This window comes from Heptranchias perlo, chromosome 7 (assembly GCF_035084215.1).
Source record: "Heptranchias perlo isolate sHepPer1 chromosome 7, sHepPer1.hap1, whole genome shotgun sequence".
Lineage (NCBI taxonomy): Eukaryota > Metazoa > Chordata > Chondrichthyes > Hexanchiformes > Hexanchidae > Heptranchias > Heptranchias perlo.
The window spans coordinates 19,507,320-19,528,042 of NC_090331.1; the positions used below are offsets into that span (position 1 = coordinate 19,507,320).

General features: G+C 41.7%; 1 protein-coding gene across 15 annotated transcripts in view; it reads left to right on the plus strand.

The window, feature by feature from the left end:
* neb (nebulin) overlaps window positions 1-20,723 on the plus strand; it is a 266,346-nt gene that overhangs the window by 5,968 nt on the left and 239,655 nt on the right. For 10 of the 15 annotated variants that reach the window (XM_067987151.1, XM_067987136.1, XM_067987143.1 and 7 more), the window contains exons 3-13: window positions 4,763-4,792; window positions 4,931-4,960; window positions 5,098-5,127; window positions 5,265-5,294; window positions 5,434-5,463; window positions 5,556-5,684; window positions 10,360-10,467; window positions 12,461-12,565; window positions 12,707-12,811; window positions 16,418-16,522; window positions 17,628-17,732. In XM_067987151.1, coding sequence (XP_067843252.1) covers window positions 4,763-4,792; window positions 4,931-4,960; window positions 5,098-5,127; window positions 5,265-5,294; window positions 5,434-5,463; window positions 5,556-5,684; window positions 10,360-10,467; window positions 12,461-12,565; window positions 12,707-12,811; window positions 16,418-16,522; window positions 17,628-17,732 — 807 coding nt within the window. The remainder of the gene's footprint in view (window positions 1-4,762; window positions 4,793-4,930; window positions 4,961-5,097; window positions 5,128-5,264; window positions 5,295-5,433; window positions 5,464-5,555; window positions 5,685-10,359; window positions 10,468-12,460; window positions 12,566-12,706; window positions 12,812-16,417; window positions 16,523-17,627; window positions 17,733-20,723) is intronic. The other 5 variants (XM_067987138.1, XM_067987137.1, XM_067987140.1 and 2 more) reach the window with 5 other exon arrangements.

Genomic DNA, 20,723 nt, shown 5'->3' on the forward strand with positions numbered 1-20,723 from the left:
GCAGATCCAATAGTAACTTGAAAAGGAAAAAATTGCAGGGCTGTGAGGAAATAGTCAGATGGAGTGGGACTAATTGAATAGCTCTTCTAAAGTGCCAGCACAGGCATGATGGGCTGAATGGCCTCCTTCTCTGCTGTAAGATTCTATGATTACTTCTATGCATTAGATTTAGCGAAATCATAATCACGGTTCTTTATAGACACGCTTGTGATTTTGCTACACTTAGCACAGAGAGAAAACCTTCACCTATGATCTAACATGGTCAGCCATATAATATTGCCTTCTACTCTTATTCTTTTGCCTCTTATTCACCTATTTGCTGTAGGTGAAGAACATTTTTGTTTGTTAAAAGAATACTCAAGAGGCTGTTTTTTAGTAATTAATAAAAGAAAAGTTGCTTTTAATATAATTAAATCAGTCATTACATCCTTTTAAAAACATGCCACCTATAAAAGGATCAACATGTAAATGCAGTTAACAGAGATTACCACCATCAGTTGCATGTGTCCTAAATCGTCACAAAAAAGAATGTCTGATGATGGCCTTAGAAGCTGCCTTCTTCCCTCTACCACCAGGATATGGTAGTCTTGTGGTTATGTTACTGCACCAAGAGGTCATCAGTTTAAATCCCACCATAGTAAGTTGTAAAACTTAATTTAATAAATCCTCTGGCACCAGAAAGGGAATAAGATGTCCATGAAAACTGCTGGATGGTAAAACCTCACCTGCTTCAATAATGTCCTTCAGGGAAGGGAGCCTACTCTAGTCCCAAACTATGTGGTTGCCTCTTATAAGTAGCCTAGTAAGCCATTGTAAAAACAGTAAAAGAAAGAATTTGCATTTATATAGCGCCTTTCACGGCCTCAGGACATCCCAAAGTACTTCACAGTCAATGAAGTACTTTTGAAGTGTAGTCACTGTTGTAATGTAGGAAACTCAGCAGTCAATTTGTGCACAGCAAAGTCCCACAAGCAGCATTGAGATACATGACCAGGTAATCTGTTTTAGTAATGTTGGCTGAGGGATAATATTGGCCAGGACACCAGGGAGAACTCCTCTGCTCTTGTTCAAATAGTGCCACGAGATTTTTTTACGTCCACCTGAGAGGACAGACGATGCCTCAGTTTAAAGTCTCATCCAAAAGACAACACCTCAGCACTCAAATATTAGCCTAGATTATGTATGCAAAACCCTGGAGTGGGACATGAAACCGCAACCTTCTGACTTAGAGGTAAGAGTGCTACCACTAAGCCAAGACTGACACCTCCTCAGGGCCACTAAGGAATGGGTAAAATATATGGCCTTGCTAGCATTACCCACATCCCTAATAAAAAATTTTAAAAACAGGTGTTATGTTAATGGGAATCAGGAGAAGCCTTTCGAAGGCACTGAGATTTTATCAGTTGACCATGTTTAGTGTGTTTGCTCATAGAATTACATAGAAATTATAACATGGAAACGGACTGTTTGTCCAAACCAGTCATTATTGGTGTATATCCTCCACGTGAACAATACTCCTAATCCCATGTGCCCATGCTTTTCCCATATCCCTTTATCCCTCTTTCCATCAACCAGCTATCCAACCTATTCTTAAAAGTTGACATGATCTCTACTTCAGAGAAGTGGAAATCTGGAGCTCCCTCCCACAAAAAGCTGTTGATTGATGGATTTTTGATAGATAAGGGTATTAAGGGATATGGAATCAAAGCAGGTAAATTGAGTTAAGATATAGATCAACCATAATCTAATTGAATGGCGGAACATGCTTGAGGGGCTGAATGGCCTACTCCTGTTCCTATGTTCAATTACTAACTCCGATAATGAAATCCATAGCCTTACAAACCGCTGAGCAAAAAAGTTTCTCTTGCTCTCTGTTCTAAATCTCTCACATTTAATCTTATATCTATGCCCACTCATTCTAGACCCTTCAACCAATGGAAACAGTCTGTTTCTATCTATTCTGTACCATTCCATCATAATTTTAAACACCTCTATCAAATGACCCCTATTCTCCTCTGTTCTGATGAAGACATCATAATGGTAACCACTGTAGGTTTGATCTACATGTAGTGAATTTTTAAAATGTGGGCCTTGGGAGACTTTTAAATAACGAACAAAGGAAGAGATTTCTTCTGTGCACAAATGTAACAAAATCTTAAATGGATTCTTTAAAACAGTAGTAAAGGTGGTAAAGAAATATAAAGCGATCCAATAAAATTCAAGATTCCCTAAGCAGTGCAGAAAATATCAATTACAATATATAGATGTCACAGTATTTTATCCTAAAGGCTTTTTAATGGACTCACTCAGAGCTGGAAAATAGTGGGAGAGTGTGATAATTTTTGTTTTTGATTCTCTGTGGGATTTGCCCCCATTGTAGTACTATACATATGGAGGTGAGGAGGTGATAAAAGGAAAAGAGGTTAAAGAGGTAACAAAGGTAATTGCCTGTACCCTGAGTGTTACAGGCATGCATGAAGCCGTTGTTTATGTGTGTTCCTGACATAAAAATAGTGGCAGATGTGGGTTGCAGGGCTGGAAAAGTCAAGTTTGCCAACTTGCATGAGAATTTGCTGTTGAATGTTTTGTTGTTGTCCTTGCCTGAGAAAAGTCAGGCAACACAATTAAGCAGCTTGCCACTGATACTTTAAAGCATAAGACTGAAATCCCAGCCCCTATGCCAGATGATATTGCTGATATTCAAAGTCAGCAGAGTGATCCAAAGCATGAGCCAATCCATGGCTTTTCTAGATGAAGGAATTAGCTGCCAAAAGACCAGATTGTATACAGAATTAAGCAAATTATTAATGCTCAAATGCAGTTCATAGTCACTTACTGATTATTATCTCCAGCACAACTCTCCTGAGAGTAATCCAAACCAGGAGCCAATCTGATTTGTATGAATCTAGAAAATGATGAATGACTTAATTGGAATCCAAATTATTAGTGAAGGTATTTGTGCTGAGGTACAGTTATAATCACTTTTATCAGGAATAAAGATGAATGAAAAGTTGGTATTTAAACCTGATTGGATCAGGATCTAGAATTTACTTGAACCAACTTCCACTCCTGGAGCATTGGGCCTCTGAAAACTGATGCAATAAAGGTGAATTAGTAAGGTTGAAAGCACAGTAGAACAGTACAATGCCACAATACATAAGAGCTAAATATGAGAGATTCCGCAGCATAGCGAACTCCAAAACTCTGGAAGCAAACTGATTGATGTTGGTCCATTCTCAGGTAGTATTTTGCCACTATCATGCAGGGTTACCTTAACAGTGAACAGTTTCATACATCTCTCTTCTGTGCCATGCTGCAATGTGGTGGTGCTCACAAGTGTCAGTACGGTGAAGGCATGATCCGTGATTGCTTTAATGGCCTGTCAAAACCTTTTGGATGTCCAATCTGTTTGGGATTGAAAATGTTTGCAAGCATTGGAATATGTCTGATCAGCAGCATTTATCGCTTTGCAATAAGCAGCATGGGTAGCGTTTGATGAAGTATCTTGCTAAGTCTAAGATGCCAGCTTATGGTTGCAAGTACTGTAGAAATGCATGTTAAAGGAAGGTGAACTCCTTGAGAGGAAGGAGATTTTCATCTGAAGCATTTTTTCTAGATTTAAGAAACATGTATTTATACTTACTTCGATGTCAAGTTCCCTCACACACATCTGACATGAGCAAATTTATAATGTAAGGAAATCTTTACCAACACATCTATTCCTGTTATACACAATCTGGTTGCAAGCAACTTTTTTGAGCCCTAATAACTGTATCAAGTAATTTGTGGAACATTTACTATCAACATTTTTTGCTGCCTTTTCTTTGCCTATAATGAACTGAATTAAGAATTTTTAAAAAACAATTCTATTGTCAATGCTATTGAACCAGAGAGAACTGCCAAATTACTCAAGAAAGGGTTTATTGTGACAAACACTTCACAGTTTTGACTGGACGCCTCAGTTTTTGGAAAAGAATTCCTAACTGAAGTAATGCACTTGCCTACAACCGCAGCTCAATCGCTGAAGAAAAATTCAGCATGGAAGAACTTATTTTTTAAAGCCGATGGACTGCAAACAATTTCTGGAATAGTGCCCGCGTCTGAAAAAAACTAATCACAATGACACGATAGAGAGCAGAAGAAAAACCGTGAATGCTGAAAATGCTGGAAAAACACATCAGGCCAATCTGAGACAGATGGATAAATTAACATTTTCCATCAGACCTTTTCCATCAGAATTCTGACTTCCAGCGGTTTCAATTTAAGCTTAATCAAATGTATGGATTGTAATTGTGCCGTGTGATATCAGTAACAAACATTTTGATAGGTTATGGAATTTCCCTTGTCCACTATTTTAACAAAAGTGATAGCCCATATACTTTGACCAAATTGGTGACTTCATTAAAGGAGTGGACAGAAATTTCGTACAAATGTGTTAAACCACTTGTTACTGATATGGCATAGCATAATTTCATCCCAGTAGTCCTTCAGTCCACACATAATTTTAATTACAGATGATTTCCTTGGCTTTCAAGAAGAGTAATATATTAGGAAAGTTTCCTGCTGTCTGCTCGACAATGAATATTGGCCTTTATAGCAATAAAAAGCAACGGTTTATTCAGTGCCTTGTAACAGGCTTGATATTGCATGGCTACTTTAGGTAGACCAGTTCTGTCAGTAAAAGTACCTCATGCAAACTTTGCTGCAGTAAACATGACACCTTTTATTTAGCTGCTCAATTAACATTTTTCTTTCCTACAAGGTTTCAGAACCACATACGTTCATTCGAGAGGTGAGAACAGTAACAAAGTTAAATAACTCGTGAATATTTGGAGGTGCATTGTTCATAGGTGTAGAATTAATACTGTTTTGCTGCAGTAAACGTGACACCTTTTATTTAGCTTTTGAATTACTTTTTCTTTCCCGCAAGGTTTCAGAACCACAAACATTTATTCGAGAGGTGAGAATAGTAACAAATTAAATAATTAGTGAATATTTGGTGGTGCATTGTTTATTGAGATAGAATTAACACTGTTTGCTGCAGTAAACGTGACACCTTTTATTAGCTACTAAACGACTATTTTTCTTTTCCACAAGGTTTCGGAACCACATACGATCATTCGAGAGGTGAGAACAGTAACAAGTTATTTAATTAGTGAATATTTGGTGGTGCATTGTTTATTGAGATAGAATTAACACTGTTTGCTGCAGTAAACGTGACACCTTTTATTAGCTACTAAACGACTATTTTTCTTTTCCACAAGGTTTCGGAACCACATACGATCATTCGAGAGGTGAGAACAGTAACAAGTTATTTAATTAGTGAATATTTGGTGGCGCATTTGTTCATAGGAATAGAATTAACACCATGTGCTGCAGTAAATGTGACATTATTTATTTAGCTACTAAATGACCATTTATTTTCCCCACAAGGTTTCGGAACCACACACAGTCATTCGAGAGGTGAGGACAGTAACAAGTTAAATAATTAGTGAATATTTGATGGTGCATTTGTTCATAGGGTAGAATTAATACTGTTTTACTCGTTGTTTAAGGTTCAGCAGGTACAATCTGATTCAGGGTTACCTGTCAGACAAGTGAGAAAGAAAAGGCAGGTCGACAAATCAAAGTTTATGACCCCTTACCTTGAACACAGTCACAAGATGAAGGATCAGTTCAGTCAGGTATGAAATCTGTGTTTCATGCTTTGTGCATACATTTGGTTGCTGTGCATTTTTTTCTTCAACATTCAACGCTGAATTTACTGGTGTGATTCACAATTTCTTTCTTTATGGAATTGGGGGTAATATATTAGCATGGATTGAGGATTGGTTAACGGACAGAAAACAGAGTAGGAATAAACGGGTCATTTTCAGGTTGGCAGGTTGTAATTAGAGTTGCCGCAAGGATCAGTGCTTGGGCCTCAGCTGTTTACAATATGAGGGGATCGAGTGTAAAGTATCCAAGTTTGCTGACGATACAAAGCTAGGGGGGGGAAGTAAACTGTCAGGAGGACGCAAAGAGGCTGCAAAGGGATATAGACAGGTTAAATGAGTGGGCGAGAAGGTGGCAGATGGAATATAATGTGGGGAAATGTGAATTTATCCACTTTTGCAGGAAGAATAGAAAAGCAGGATATTTTTTAAAGGGTGAGAGACTAAGAAATGTTGCTATTCACGAATCACAGAAAGTTAACATGCAGGTACAGCAAGCAATCAGGAAGGCAGATGGTATGTTAGCCTTTATTGCAAGGGGGTTTGGAGTATAAGAGTAAGGAGGTCTTGGTGCAATTATATAGAGCTCTGATGAAACCACACCTGGAGTACTGTGTACAGTTTTGGTCCCCAGACCTAAGGAAGGATATACTTGCCTTAGAGGGGGTGCAACGAAGGTTCACTAGATTGATTCCTGGGATGAGAGGATTGTCCAATGAGGAGAGATTGAGTAGAATGGGCCTATATTCTCTGGAGTTTAGAAGAATGAGAGGTAATCTCATTGAAACGTATAAAATTCTTAGGGGGCTTGACAGGCTAGATGCTGTGAGGCTGTCTCCTCTGGCTGGAGAGTCTAGAACTAGGGGTCATAGTCAGCCATTTAGGACCAAGATGAGGAAAAATTTCTTCACTCAGAGGGTTGTGAATCCTTGGAATTCTCCACCCCAGAGGGCTGTGGATGCTGAGTCGTTGAGTATATTCAAGGCTGAGATAAATAGATTTTTGGACACTAAAGGAATCAAGAGATATGGGGATAGGGCGGGAAATTGGAGTTGAGGTAGAAGATCAGCCATGATCTTACTGACTGGCGGAGCAGGCTCGAGGGGCCGTTTGGCCTACGCCCTCTCCAATTTCTTATGTCCTATTTCTTATGTTGACTGCACTTTCATTTAATTTCTCCTCCAATTTTCTCGCCTCTCTTCCTGAAGGCATTCACAGGCTGCCACCTCGGGCACCTTGCTAAAGTGCTCAGCCTTCATGTGTGAGCCTTGGTAGTGACTGTAGAGGCATCACAACTGAGCCTAAGCGTGCCCTCACCTGATGCCCATACGCATATAGTTTCTAGCAGGATTCATCTAGACAATGAACTCTGGATGATCTTCCCCTTCCCTACCCCGGAACACAGATCATTTGGACTAATCCTCAGTGCACCCTACGTAAGATCAGCTAATGCAGTATAGACCAGGGATTGAACTTTGACTTTCCAGGTCTGTTACGACTAGGTGCTACACTGAGCAGTACACCTACCAATTGCAATACGCTGTAGTGCGATAATTCATAAGGTTCTTAGAGGATATATTAATCTAAGTTATATTTATATTATAGAAATGTATATTAAGATGCCACTTTTTCTGCACTTGCCTCTCGTTAATATCAAGATCATGATATAAGAGATACACAGGTGTCACACTGGCAGATTAATTCATTGCAGTGTGTTTTCTCTTATTTGTATCTGTCAATTCATTACTTTTTAAGAATTCTGCCTAATTGAGCAAGTGAGTTACACAGTTGATAAACAGAGCATGTCCTGTCTCTAGTGCTGTTAGAAATTTATACTAATGGAAATGGTCTCACAAACAACAAAATGAGCCATGTTCACTTTGGTCCATAAGTTGTATAAACACTTTGTGACACTGGATGATATGGACTAAGCAATTTTCACCATACAAATAGTTAAGAGATGTCACCGCTATTAGTATGTTTTGAAAGTTTTTTTTTGTAAAACATGTTAGAAGTATGGTTTTTGCTACTCAGCTGCAAATACTGAGTTGGCCTTTATTGCAAGAAGGTTGGAGTACAAGAGTAAGGAAGTCTTGCTGCAATTGTACAAGGCTTTGGTGAGACCACATCTGGCCTTGCCAGCGACGCCCACATCCCATGAACGAATAAAAAAAATTAACTGCATACTGTTTTGGTTTCCTTATCCAAGGAAGGATATACTTGCCTTAGAGGCGGTGCAACAAAGGTTCACTAGATTGATTCCTGGGATTAGAGGGTTGTCTTATGAGGATAGATTGAGTAGAATGGGCCTATACTCTTGGGAATTTAGAAGAATGAGATCTGATCTCATTGAGACATATAAGATTCTGAGAGGGCTTGACAGGGTAGATACTGAGAGGCTGTTTTCCCTGCCTGGGGAGTATAGAACAGCGGGGGGTCATAGTCTCAGGATAACGGGTCGGCCATTTAGGACTGAGATGAGGAGGAATTTCTTCACTCAGAGGGTTGTGAATCTTTGGAATTCTTTATTCCAGAGGGCTGTGGATGCTCAGTTGTTAAGTATATTCAAGGCTGAGATTGATAGATTTTTGGACTCTAAGGGAATTAAGTGATATGGGGATCGGGCGGGAAAGTGGAGTTGAGGTTAAAGATCAGCCAAGATCTTATTGAATGGTGGAGCAGGCTTGAGGGGTCGTATAGCCTACTCCTGCTCCTATTTCTTATGTTCTCATGTTCAATAAAATCTAGCAATGTGGTCTGACGTGCAGGCCTAGAAATTGGATCACATTGAGTCCAATATGGTGGGTGATGTACCCGTGCACATTCCGCACTGCCCGCCATATTGGTTAGGGCTGCTCAGTAGGTGTCCATGATGCATGCCTGAAACTGGCATTAGGCCCACTGCATATGCAAATTAGGGGCCTAACTCTCCTACTTCAACTCTCCCAGTTCATACTGTCACTCTTCTTTCTCTCCCCCTCAATTCCTGCTGATACTCTTCTCCTTTTCTCATCTAGTTAAGTTGGTACCCTTCTTCCTTTCCCTAAGTTCAAGCTGCCACTCTTCCCCATTGTCCCGCCAGTGTATAAGTTTCCCCACACCGTCCATTAATGCTAATGCTCTCCTTCCATCCCAAGGAGCAATCACACTTTCAGCTCCATTTTTCCCCCCACTATTACCACCTATTCCCTCTTTTTCTTTATTTCTCCCTTTCATTGCTTTCCATTTGCCCCCTTTATTGCCATCTATTTATTTCCTTTTGGTGCCATCCATTTCCCCATTTGCCTCTTTTCTTTGCCATCCATCCCCTGCTCCTCCCTTCCTCCACTCAGTTCTGCTCTTACCTGAGTCCAGCTGCTTTTGCAAAAGCAAAGTACTGCGGATGCTGGAAATCTGAAATAAAAACAGAAAATGCTGGAAAAGCTCAGCAAGTGAGGCAGCATCTGTGGAGAAAGTAACAGAGTTAAGGTTTCAGGTCGAAGACCTTTCGCCAGTTCTGACAAAAGGTCTTCGACCTGAAATGTTAACTCTATTTCTTTCTCCAGCTGCTTTTGCACCAGATTGAGTTCCCTCTTAACATTGCTCCCAGCGCTAATGGTTGGAATTGTGACCTGCGTATACTATAGTTGGGAACTCTTATTCTTGCGAGAATTCCCATCTACAGGTATAGTGAGGCCACAATCCCTAATCAGCGAGTTGTCAGCCGTAAATGAGTACTGATAGTTAGCTCGCCAATCGGAGGAGGTGAGATATCCACCGTGGAGCCAATCCAGCCATGGTGAGTAAAAGGAGTAAGTACAAATTTACCTGTGAGGTTTTTGGAGTGGCTTCTGGTAATTGCTTTAAGCACCGCTGGTTAGACTGCTCAATGCCAAGTACCAATGGGCGCAACCAGTATACACTCCGCCCATTGGTACTTCAAAATTGTAATTTTCCTTTTTCTGAGCGGCCTGATTAGTACATTAAAATTGCAATCGGGATCCTACCACCAACCTAGGACCCAATTTGAATGTTTAAACAGGCTCCTGCCTGTTTTGGGCAGGAGTGCTGGGTGCCCATTTAAAGGCCTGCTTGAAAATTAAATCAGGTGGGCAAATGAGCATCCAAAGTATCCACCGGATTTTCTACTGCCCGTCGCCCATTTTTTCAGGGGAGAAATGAATCTTTCCACATTGTAATTTGAGTTCATTTTTCAAAAAACAACTAGTTTAGTTTCGCATGGACTAATGAGACATCCATTTCAAGACTCCTAGAAAAATGGTGGTGGCCGGAGTGGGAATGGGGCAGTATGTGCCACGCTATGATTTTAATCATGTTACCACTCCGTTCCTGCCCGGTGGTGAAGATGAAATTCAGCTCTGTTGTGTCAAAAGCTTTGGTCGATTAAAACTGTGTCGACTGTCGAGGTCTTTATGCTGCTCTTCACATTTCTCCTGAATCTGCTGAGTGATATGAACAATGTCAGTAGTGCAACAGTTTGCTCCGAAGTGACATTGTGCCTCTGGGTGAACTGAGTTGATGGTATGTACAAGCGAATGATTGAGACATACTCGAGCGTACTTTCCTAGCCACTGTATCTAATTTCGGATGACTAAAACGTTTTTTTTTTTGTAATTTTGACCTAAAGAAATGTGATCATTTTTAGAACAAGTACAAGGAAGCATTTGAAAAGGGAAAGGGAAAACCGTGTGCTTTTACTCCAGACACGCCAGAGCTGAAACGAATTCGGAAGGCTCAACAACAGCTCAGTGAGGTGAGGAAGCTGGTTACTAAACATGGCAGAGTGGCATCTTTCACTTAGGAACACAGTAATCCCAACTAACCCATACATTGGAAAACTATTTGATATTGATCAAACAGTGTTAATTGGTTCCTTTCTTTTCCCCCCTCTCCCACCCCCCTGAATTGTGGGCATTTCCATGGATTCAGTTAATGCCAGTACTACTAAATTACCATCCGTCAGCTCAGCAGTGATGATGGGGCCGTGTACTAACCTGGGAGTAAACCTGAACAATGTTGGAAAGGACCTTGCACTCCTGGTTTGGTTAAACCTCCTATTTCTCCACACACTCGAGGTTGACCACCCTGAGCATGAATGTCAGTGGAGACTCAGATTCAAGTACAGGTCACACAGTTGGAAGTCCAGTCCTCTATTACTGTAGCTACTAGGGTACCCCTTCCCCTCTAAGCACCCAGCATTCTTAAGTTGCCTTGTCTTATTCTGTGGCAGTGAGTGTACATGTCACCACAGTAATCTGGTCATTCCTTTGCAATCCATTGCATGGAATCTTTACAAGAAAAGCATCACCTTCAGTCTTAAAAAATCTGCATCTTATAAAAAATCTTATGTCTGCTTACATGTCCTGTCTACAAAGTGTTACTTCTTGTTGTCACACCTTCATGTTGACATTTTCCATTATAAATTCCTATATCTACAATTGAAATGATAAAGTCCTGAGTCAACACGCTGCTGACAGCATACAATTACAGGTTCTAGCCATTAGGTGATGCTGTATTATCTCTTCCCCACAAGTGCCCAAAATGTTTTCTGAAAATTTTTCCAACTGCTATTTTTTTCTTAGTCACTGAACTGTTCAACTTCCAAAATAAATGAAATAAAAATTCAAAAAATACAAATTTCACAGTAATATGATTAAATTTACCTATTAAAATAACTTTTTCATTTCTTTAACGCGGTCATTCACATTTTTTCTTGACGGCCTCAGCCCCTCCCATAAGCCTGGTGATATCTTTGCCCAGAGCTAGGACACTGTTAGCTGAGTTTAGATTTTTGCAGTGTATGCATGTGTAGTGTACTCAATTTATCAGTACTGTTCAATAGATGAACAAAAGGAATGTTTTTCTTTAGCTTCTAGCAGTTTCAGATCATCAATCTTTTGATTTAATTTGAAGAAAAGTTAGAGGACGTATGTCCTATACTTCATTTAAGGAAAGGTTATATTGAGTGCTCTTTAAATCAGTGAGGCTGTCTGTGTGTACATGTGCATATGTATATGTCTGTGACAGAGACAGATAGTGAGAAGAAAACACACACTACTGATTACACACCCGCTGTAGCTTTAATTTTGTGTTCGATCAGCTTCAGAAAACACATTAAGCCAAGAAAGAGAGAGCTAGAGAGAACGAGAGATAGGTGTGATTTTCAACTTTGGGCCAAAAAGGGCAAAACGTCAGTGGTGCCACAATTGGGAGGCCTGAACCATTTTCAGGGTTGGGCCTCATTTGAGTTTTACCGGTGAGCTATGGTCGCCGAACCGATGATCTGCTGTAGCTCGACGGTTTTTGGACAGCGGAAAATCAACCAGCTTCTGCACGGAGCTGGCCGACAGATAGGGCCAGTCAGGGAGAGAGCACGAATCTCCTCTTGAACCCAGATTTAATCTATCTGTACTGTCTACTTCAATGGCCTTCCTAGGTAACTTATGCCACACTTCTATTACCTCTTTTGTGCAATAAAATCCCATTTGACTTTTTTTTGTTATTCCCGACTTTGTAATTTTAGTTTGAGTTCTCTGGCATTTAAAAGCACTTGAAATATTTATCGAGAGGCCGCATCCAATATCATACACACTTGGGATGGTGTTGCTTGATTGTATTTAATTGTTAGATGAATGATCTGTGAGTGAGGCTCCTGGCATATATCCTCTATATAATAATGAGACTTGAATGTTTGCAAGAACTCTGAAAAGTTATACATTTTGATTCTATTTTTTTTCATTATGAAGGTCAAGTACCGTTCAGAAGGTGACAAGGCAAAGACTATGTGCCATGTTGATGGGAAGGCCCGGGATATTGAACATGCCAAAAATGTTTCCCAGTTAGTTAGCAAGGTAACATGACTTACATCACACTGTCAACACAGAGATTTGAGCATGGTATATTTTACACCTTATATAATTTTACTGTAAAATGGATTCTACTTGCATCTCCAAATCAGTTTAGTAACATCTGTCCTGAACTGCCCGTTCCAGGTGTTGTATAAACAGAAATGGGAGGAAACCAAGGACGTCTACCAACTGCCAGCAGATGCTCCTGAGCTCGTGCGAGCTGTGAAATTTGCTGAAATGTTCAGTCCGGTAAAGAAATCTATTAGACAAATGATGCCTTTAGCAAATGTCAAGCAAATATTGTACTTGCAATTTTCTCCATCTTTTGCCAGGATAGTTTTAAACCAGCTGCAAAATGAATAATTTAGTTGCTATTGTGACTAAGAGACAGGGCCTGAAATTGTGCAGCCGTTCTGGGGAACTCTCGCTGTAAGTCTGGTGGGAATCTCGATGGAATGGCTGCTAACTTGCAAGACCCAGCTATGAGTAAGTGTGAGTTTCTGGGATGGCCTTGTGGAGGTGGAGCTTCTGCCTGACCCTACAAGGCCATCAACGGTAGGAGGTGGGGGGGAGGGAGGCATGCAGGGCCAGGGACCGGCACTCTCCAGTGGCGAGTTCTCATGCCCTGGCCCTCAAAGCGGACCTGGTGTTCAATCAGCACTGGCATGCACCAGGCCAATCCGAGAGGAAGTGAGGCCCAACAGGTAAGGGTCGGGGTTTGGATCCCCAAAGAAGAGGAAGGTAAAAGAGTGCTGGGATGGGGTTGAAGTGGCCCTCTTTGTAAGGGGGTCCACTCATATACCTAGATTACTCTTCTGTGTGAAGGCCCGGCTGGCCCCAGACTGGCCAGCTACTGTCGTGTTTCTGGAATCTTTAGGAGTGGTGGGGGAGCATATGTTCCCCCATATCACCCAAGGCTTGCTCTTGCATGGTCCTCACCATGACCCTGCAAGCTCTGGTGGTGGAGATTCACAGTGGCTAGGATCCCGGTATAGCTGCTAGGATTGACCCCATGGATTTTCCAGGCTAAAGTGTTTATCATTATTTTGTGGGCAGCCATTTTGTGAATAGTAGATACAGGAAGTAAAATCAGAGTATTTGGCAACACTAAGATGTCTCCAGCACAAAATGCCCACACAATGAAAATACAGGGTCATCGGGTAGATAAAAGAGGATTAGTAAGTTAAAGTTTTCAGCTTTATAATTCTTCAAGCAAGGACATAACTAGTTTTGTCATGTTCTCTTACTTCAGCCACCAATGAACTATTTTGCCCCACATTGCAATTTTCCACAGTCACCTGAAAACCCAGTTAAAAGTTTCATCTATAGCAAGAGTTTCTATAGTTATATAAAAAGAAAAAGGGTGGCTAAGGCAAACATAGGTCCCTTAGAGGATGAGACCGGGAAATTAATGGTGGGAAACATGGAGATGGCAAAAATGCTGAACAAATATTTTGTTTCAGTCTTTACAGTAGAGGACACTAAGAATATCCCAACACTGGACAAACAGGGGACTCTCGGGGGGGAGGAGCTAAATACGATTAAAATCACTCAAGAGATGGTACTCAGTAAAATAATGGGACTCAAGGCGGATAAATCCCCTGGACCTGATGGCTTCCATCCTAGGGTCTTGAGGGAAGTGGCAGTAGGGATTGTGGATGCTTTGGTGATAGTTTTCCAAAATTCCCTGGACTCAGGAGAGGTCCCGGCAGATTGGAAAACTGCTAATGTAACACCGTTATTTAAAAAGGGTAGTAGGCAGAAGGCTGGAAATTATAGGCCAGTTAGCTTAACATCTGTGGTGGGTAAAATTTTGGAGTCTATTATTAAGGAGACAGTAACGGAACATTTAGATAAGCATAATTTAATAGGACAAAGTCAGCATGGCTTTATGAAGGGGAAGTCATGTCTGACAAATTTGCTTGAGTTCTTCGAGGATATAACGTATAGGGTGGATAAAGGGGAACCAGTGGACGTAGTGTATTTAGACTTCCAGAAGGCATTCGACAAGGTGCCACATAAAAGATTATTACTTAAGATAAAAAATCACGGGATTGGGGGTAATATTCTGGCATGGGTGGAGGATTGGTTATCAAACAGGAAGCAGAGAGTTGGGATAAATGGTTCATTTTCGGACTGGCAACCAGTAACCAGTGGTGTTCCACAGGGGTCGGTGCTGGGTCCCCAACTCTTTACAATCTATATTAACGATTTGGAGGAGGGGACCGAGTGCAACATATCAAAATTTGCAGATGATACAAAGATGGGAGGGAAAGTAGAGAGTGAGGAGGACATAAAAAACCTGCAAGGGGATATAGACAGGCTGGGTGAGTGGGTGGAGATTTGGCAGATGCAATATAATATTGGAAAATGTGAGGTTATGCACTTTGGCAGGAAAAATCAGAGAGCAAGTTATTTTCTTAATGGCGAGAGACTGGAAAGTACTGCAGTACAAAGGGATCTGGGGGTCCTTGTGCAAGAAAATCAAAAAGTTGGTATGCAGGTGCAGCAGGTGATCAAGAAAGCCAACGGAATGTTGGCTTTTATTGCTAGGGGGATAGAATATAAAAACAGGGAGGTATTGCTGCAGTTATATAAGGTATTGGTGAGACCGCACCTGGAATACTGCATACAGTTTTGGTCTCCATACTTAAGAAAAGACATACTTGCTCTCGAGGCAGTACAAAGAAGGTTCACTCGGTTAATCCCGGGGATGAGGGGGCGGACATATGAGGAGAGGTTGAGTAGATTGGGACTCTACTCATTGGAGTTCAGAAGAATGAGAGGCGATCTTATTGAAACATATAAGATTGTGAAGGGTCTTGATCGGGTGGATGCAGTAAGGATGTTCCCAAAGATGGGTGAAACTAGAACTAGGGGGCATAATCTTAGAATAAGGGGCTGCTCTTTCAAAACTGAGATGAGGAGAAACTTCTTCACTCAGAGGGTGGTAGGTCTGTGGAATTTGCTGCCCCAGGAAGCTGTGGAAGCTACTTCATTAGATAAATTTAAAACAGAAATAGACAGTTTCCTAGAAGTAAAGGGAATTAGGGGTTATGGGGAGCAGGCAGGAAATTGGACATGAAGCTGAGTTCGGATCGGTCAATGCCCTGTGGGTGGCGGAGAGGGCCCAGGGGCTATGTGGCCGGGTCCTGCTCCGACTTCTTGTGTTCTTTAGATTTGTGGTTGGGATCAGATCAGCCATGATCTTATTGAATGGCGGAGCAGGCTCGAGGGGCCGATTGGCCTACTCCTGCTCCAATTTCTTATGTTCTTATGTTCTTATGTAATGATGCAATCAGAGCAAAGTCTACCAAAATATTTTCTGCCTGGCTGAAAAAATTAGACTTTCAAACCAATTTTCAGCCAAGCAGAAATTGAAAGGGTTCCCAAGTGTCCTGTTCCCAGAGTACTACTAGTGTCTTTCTAGAGATAACCGCTAGGAGAAGCATAAGAGTGAGACAGAGTGACTCATGCCCCAATTCTTCCTCCAAGGCCCTTCCTGTAAGCAGCTGCCTGGTTTTCTCTCTGCTCCTTCCCAATAATACAACTGAGATTAGAAACACACTTATGTTTAGCAACACAATTATGGACAAAAACTCCACATTCTACTTCACCTTGTGGTGAATGAAGAAGCGTCAATGGGTTGTGTCACCCTGCTGAAAATTACTTTTAATTGTTACTGTACTAAAGCAGGGGTATATTTCCAGTTCCAACATCTAGGTCTGTTTTGTGAAAAACAATTATTGTCAATTCCAGGTAATATGCCACTATTAGATTTAAAGTTATCATTGCAAACTTAAGCATGGAAAGATTAATTGATTTTGATTTTGATTGTTTTTTTCCCCCTTGAAGAAATTATATAAAGCAGCCTGGGAGGATGAAAAGACTCTCTACTATCCTTACACTGACAGTCCAGAGCTGAGACGAGTTGCCAGTGCTCAGAAAGCTCTGAGTGATGTAAGTAATTTGAACATTAAGTACTCAGGTACTTTGGGTGTGGGAAGTTTTCATATAATGATCACAAGAATTAATATGAGTTTCGATCATTCACACAGTTATCAACAGAGGAAGAGCAGTGAAGAAGAAAAACTTTATAGAATCATACAGCACAGAAGAAGGCCATTTGGCCCATTGTGCCTATGCTGGCTCCTTGAAAGAGCTATCCAATTAGTTCCACTCCTCCAGCTCTTCCTCCATCACCCTGCAAATTTTCCTTCTCAAGTGTATATCCAATTCTCTTTTAAAAGTTACTTTTGAATACTTTAGATAGATTCCTGATTAACAAGGGAGTCAAAGGCTATAGTAGGTAGATGGGAAAGTAGGGTTGAGGTTGCAATCAGATCAGCCATGATCTTATCAAATGCCAGAGCAGACTCGAGGGGCCGAATGGCCTACTCCTGCTCTTAATTCGTCTGTTTGTATGAATCTGCTTCCACTACCCTTTCAGGCAGTGCATTCCAACTGTGCCTCAGTGAAAATAAAGCAGAAAATCAGACTCCCAGAGTTGAGAAGGATAAAAATTTGATCATGTGCCCTCTTTTATTACTGTTGGGGTTTCATTTGAAGTTTTGCTTTTTCTATGCCATGTACGTCTTAGGCATGCCTATGAGATCCTCTCTCGGTCACTTCCTTTAAAAGCTGAAAAGCCCAACCTTCTCTAACCTTTCCTCTTGACTAAAGGTCAGTCTTGTGGCTCTCCTTTGCATCACTCATGGGTCTGAATATGTCCCTTGTGGTCAAAACTGATCACAGCACTCAATGTGACCAGAATATTGTACAGTTTTAGCATGACTTCCTGCACTGTTTTGGCTATATAGGTCAGTATTCCATTGCTTTGTTAATTGCTGCTCCACAATTATTTGTCATATTATACACCGTCAAATAACATCCCTGTATGTCTTTCAAATTCACAATCAGCTAACTGTTGAATACTTATGTGGCCATTTTTTTTCTTCCTGTATGCAGTAATTTACACTGATTTATCAACAATACAATAAATTGTTCACAGAATCAGGCTAGTTATTTACTTTCACTAACCAAATTATTTCCTTCTTCCACCTAGATCCAATATAAGAAAGGACACATTGAACAAATGGCCAAGTACACATCACTGGCAGACCCACCAGATGTGGAGCTGGCCAGAAAGGTTTTCAAACAGCGCAGTGATGTGAGTAACAGCAACAACAACAACTTGCTTTCCTGTAGCGCCTATAATATAGAAAAATGCTCCATGGCTCTTCACAGAGGTGTAATCAGACAAAAATGGATGTCGAGCCAAAGAAGGAAATATTAGGAGTGACCAAAAGCTTAGTCAAAGGGGTGGGTTTTAAGAAGGGTCCTAAAAGAGAAGAGCCAGGAGGTGGTGGGGGGGGGGAGGGAATTCCGGACAGTGAAACTTAGGTGGCTGAAGGCATGGTCGCCAATGTATGGCCGACGGGAGTCGGACGCACAAGATGTCAGAGTTGGGAGAATGCCAGTGCTGTGGGGGAGTTGTAGGGCTGGAGGAGGTTACAGTGACTGGGGTAAGGCCATGAAGGGATTTAAAGATAAGGATGAACATTTTAACTGGAAGCCAATGTAGGTCAGCAAGGACAGGAGCGAATACGATACAGGTAGCAGAGCTTTGGATGAGCTGAAGTTTATGAAGGGTGGAGGATGGGAAGCTGGCTAGGAGAGCATTAGAATAGTCGCACCTGGAGATGACAAAAGCATGGATGCAGCAGATGAACTGAGGTAGGGGTGGACACCAGCAATGTTATGGAGGTGCAAGTTTGCAGTTTTTGTGATGGAGAGGATATGGGGTCAGAAGCTCAGCTCAGGGTTGAATAGGATGCCGAGATTGCGAACAGTCTGGTTCAACCCAAATGGCCGGGGAGAAGAATGGAATCAGTGACAAGCATACAGAGGTTGTGGTGGAGTCTAAAGACGATGGCTTTGATCTTGCCAATGTTTAACTGAACAAGCAGTCTGACAACATGGAGTCAATGCAAGGGTCAAGACAAGTGAGGTCGAGATGGGTTCTCCAGCATACACGTGGAAGTTAGCCCGATGTCTATGGATTTTGTTGCCAAGGGGCAGCATGTAGATGAGGAAGAGGAGGGGGTCATGGATAGATCCTTGGGTGAATCCAGATGTAATGGTACGGGAGCAGGAAGTGAAGTTATTGCCGGAGATGCTCTGGTTAATAGGCCAGACACACTCAAGTCTGCACCCCTTCAACTTGAGAGAGTAAAGATGGGGGCTATGCCAGGGGAATGACCAGGATGGGAGAGAGTAAAATTTTCACTGGGGACAAGGACACCAAAGGTGGAGGAGAGGAAGTGATTGAGTAGATTGACAGCTGCAGAAGTATTGTGGGTGAATAGAGGGCCAAAGCTAGGCAGTTGGGCAGTTTGCAATTGCAATTGTAAGTGACTTTTGGGAGAGTCTTTTCCAGGAGTGGATGCAGAAGAAAAGAGAATGGGGGATGTGTGTGGTGATGGAGATAAGGAAGTGGTCAAAGATGGCTTTGTCTGTGATTGAGACCACAGGAATAGAAAAGCCACATGAGATGTCAAGGTCGAGAGTGTGGCTGTGAGTATAGGTATGCAAGTTTATATGAAGGGAGAGGTTTAGGGAGGACAGGAGGGCAATTAAATCAGAGGACAGAAAAGCTCAGTTAAAATGGAGGCTGAAGTCACTGAGGATGAGAAGTCAATGCAGAGGCTGAAGGGAGAATCAAGGAAAGATATCTCAGTGAGAAACTTGGGGTAGAACATGGAGGCAGTAGATGATGAGTATTTAAAGGGGAGGCAAGCGGGCTGGAACAAGGTGAAGTACTCAAAGGAGAAGGTACCAGAGTAGGGAGAGAGAGACCAAGTGTGATTTGGTAATAAGAGTCACATTACCACTGTGGTGGTTTGGGCAGGGCAGTTGGAAAGTATAGCCAGGCAGGGATACTTCAGTAAGGGGCATGGTGTCACCACCCATGACCCAAATTTCTGTCAAAGCAGGATGTCAATGCAATCATCCACAATAAAGTCATGGATGGCAAGGACCTTGTTTATGAATAAACAGACATTCTGGAGGGAATTTTGAAGAGGGGTGGTGAGTCTGATGGGGCAATGGTGGGTGGGATGAATGGGATGGGAAGGAGGTTGGTGAGATTGGGCTCCAGCGGGCGTGCTGGGTGAAAAGGTTGGTAGAGAGAAGGATGGGGCAATTGGGGTTGCTGATCGTAAGGAGGCAGCCAAGGGTACCTCGATGGGTTCTTCGGAGCATGAATGAGACATAGGGTGTTCCTGTGGTCTTATTCAAGGGGTATTGAAGCCTGGGATGGTGGCAGAAGTGTAGGAATGGTGATGGGTTGGGGTAGGGTTTGTGGGGAGCAAAGTACATGTGAGGGGAGAAATAAAAGGCGGCATGACTGGATGACAGGAAGCAGGGCCCGAGAAAAAAAGGAGATAAAAGTACTGGGCTTGGCACTGGAGCAGCAGCCAAAATTGCATGTGAATGGGCACAGGTTACTTAGGCATGGCAAAAATTAAGAGAGACGTGACCTGATCATAAATAGATACAGGGAGATGATGATATGAGAGAATCCAAAGTTAAAGTCTGAGGTCTGGTGGTGGGTCGAAGTTGACTTATAGACGGGTGGAGTCAGCTTGAAGCATTAACAAACCAATGTCCAGGTTGGGAGACAACTGTAATTAATAATAATATCTAAGTATGACAGGTTACATTAATCACTATAGTTAAGCACAATCATTTGGTTTATAAACCAAACTGTGTTTTAACATCATTTTATTAGCATTAAACCTACCACATGGATGTGCCCAACATAAGTAGCATATCAACAGTGAGATAATTTTCCATTTGTCAGCAGTGGTAAAAATGACCTTTTACCAGGTTTTCTATTTCTCCCATCTCTATATGATGGATAGGGAGCTGCAACAAAGGTTTAGGGAAAGTAGTGCCTAGTGAGCAATGTTTTTTCATATTGCTGGTGAAAATAAGAATGGACAAAAGGCTGAACTTTGCTCTGCTGCTGGCATGAGTCACTGTAGAAATTGTTACTCCCTGGACTGTTGACCTCAGTGCTACAGGCCTTCTGCTGAGCTTAGACAATATTTAAAAAGAAAGCTTTCAACAAGTAAATATCACTACACTTAATGAGCAG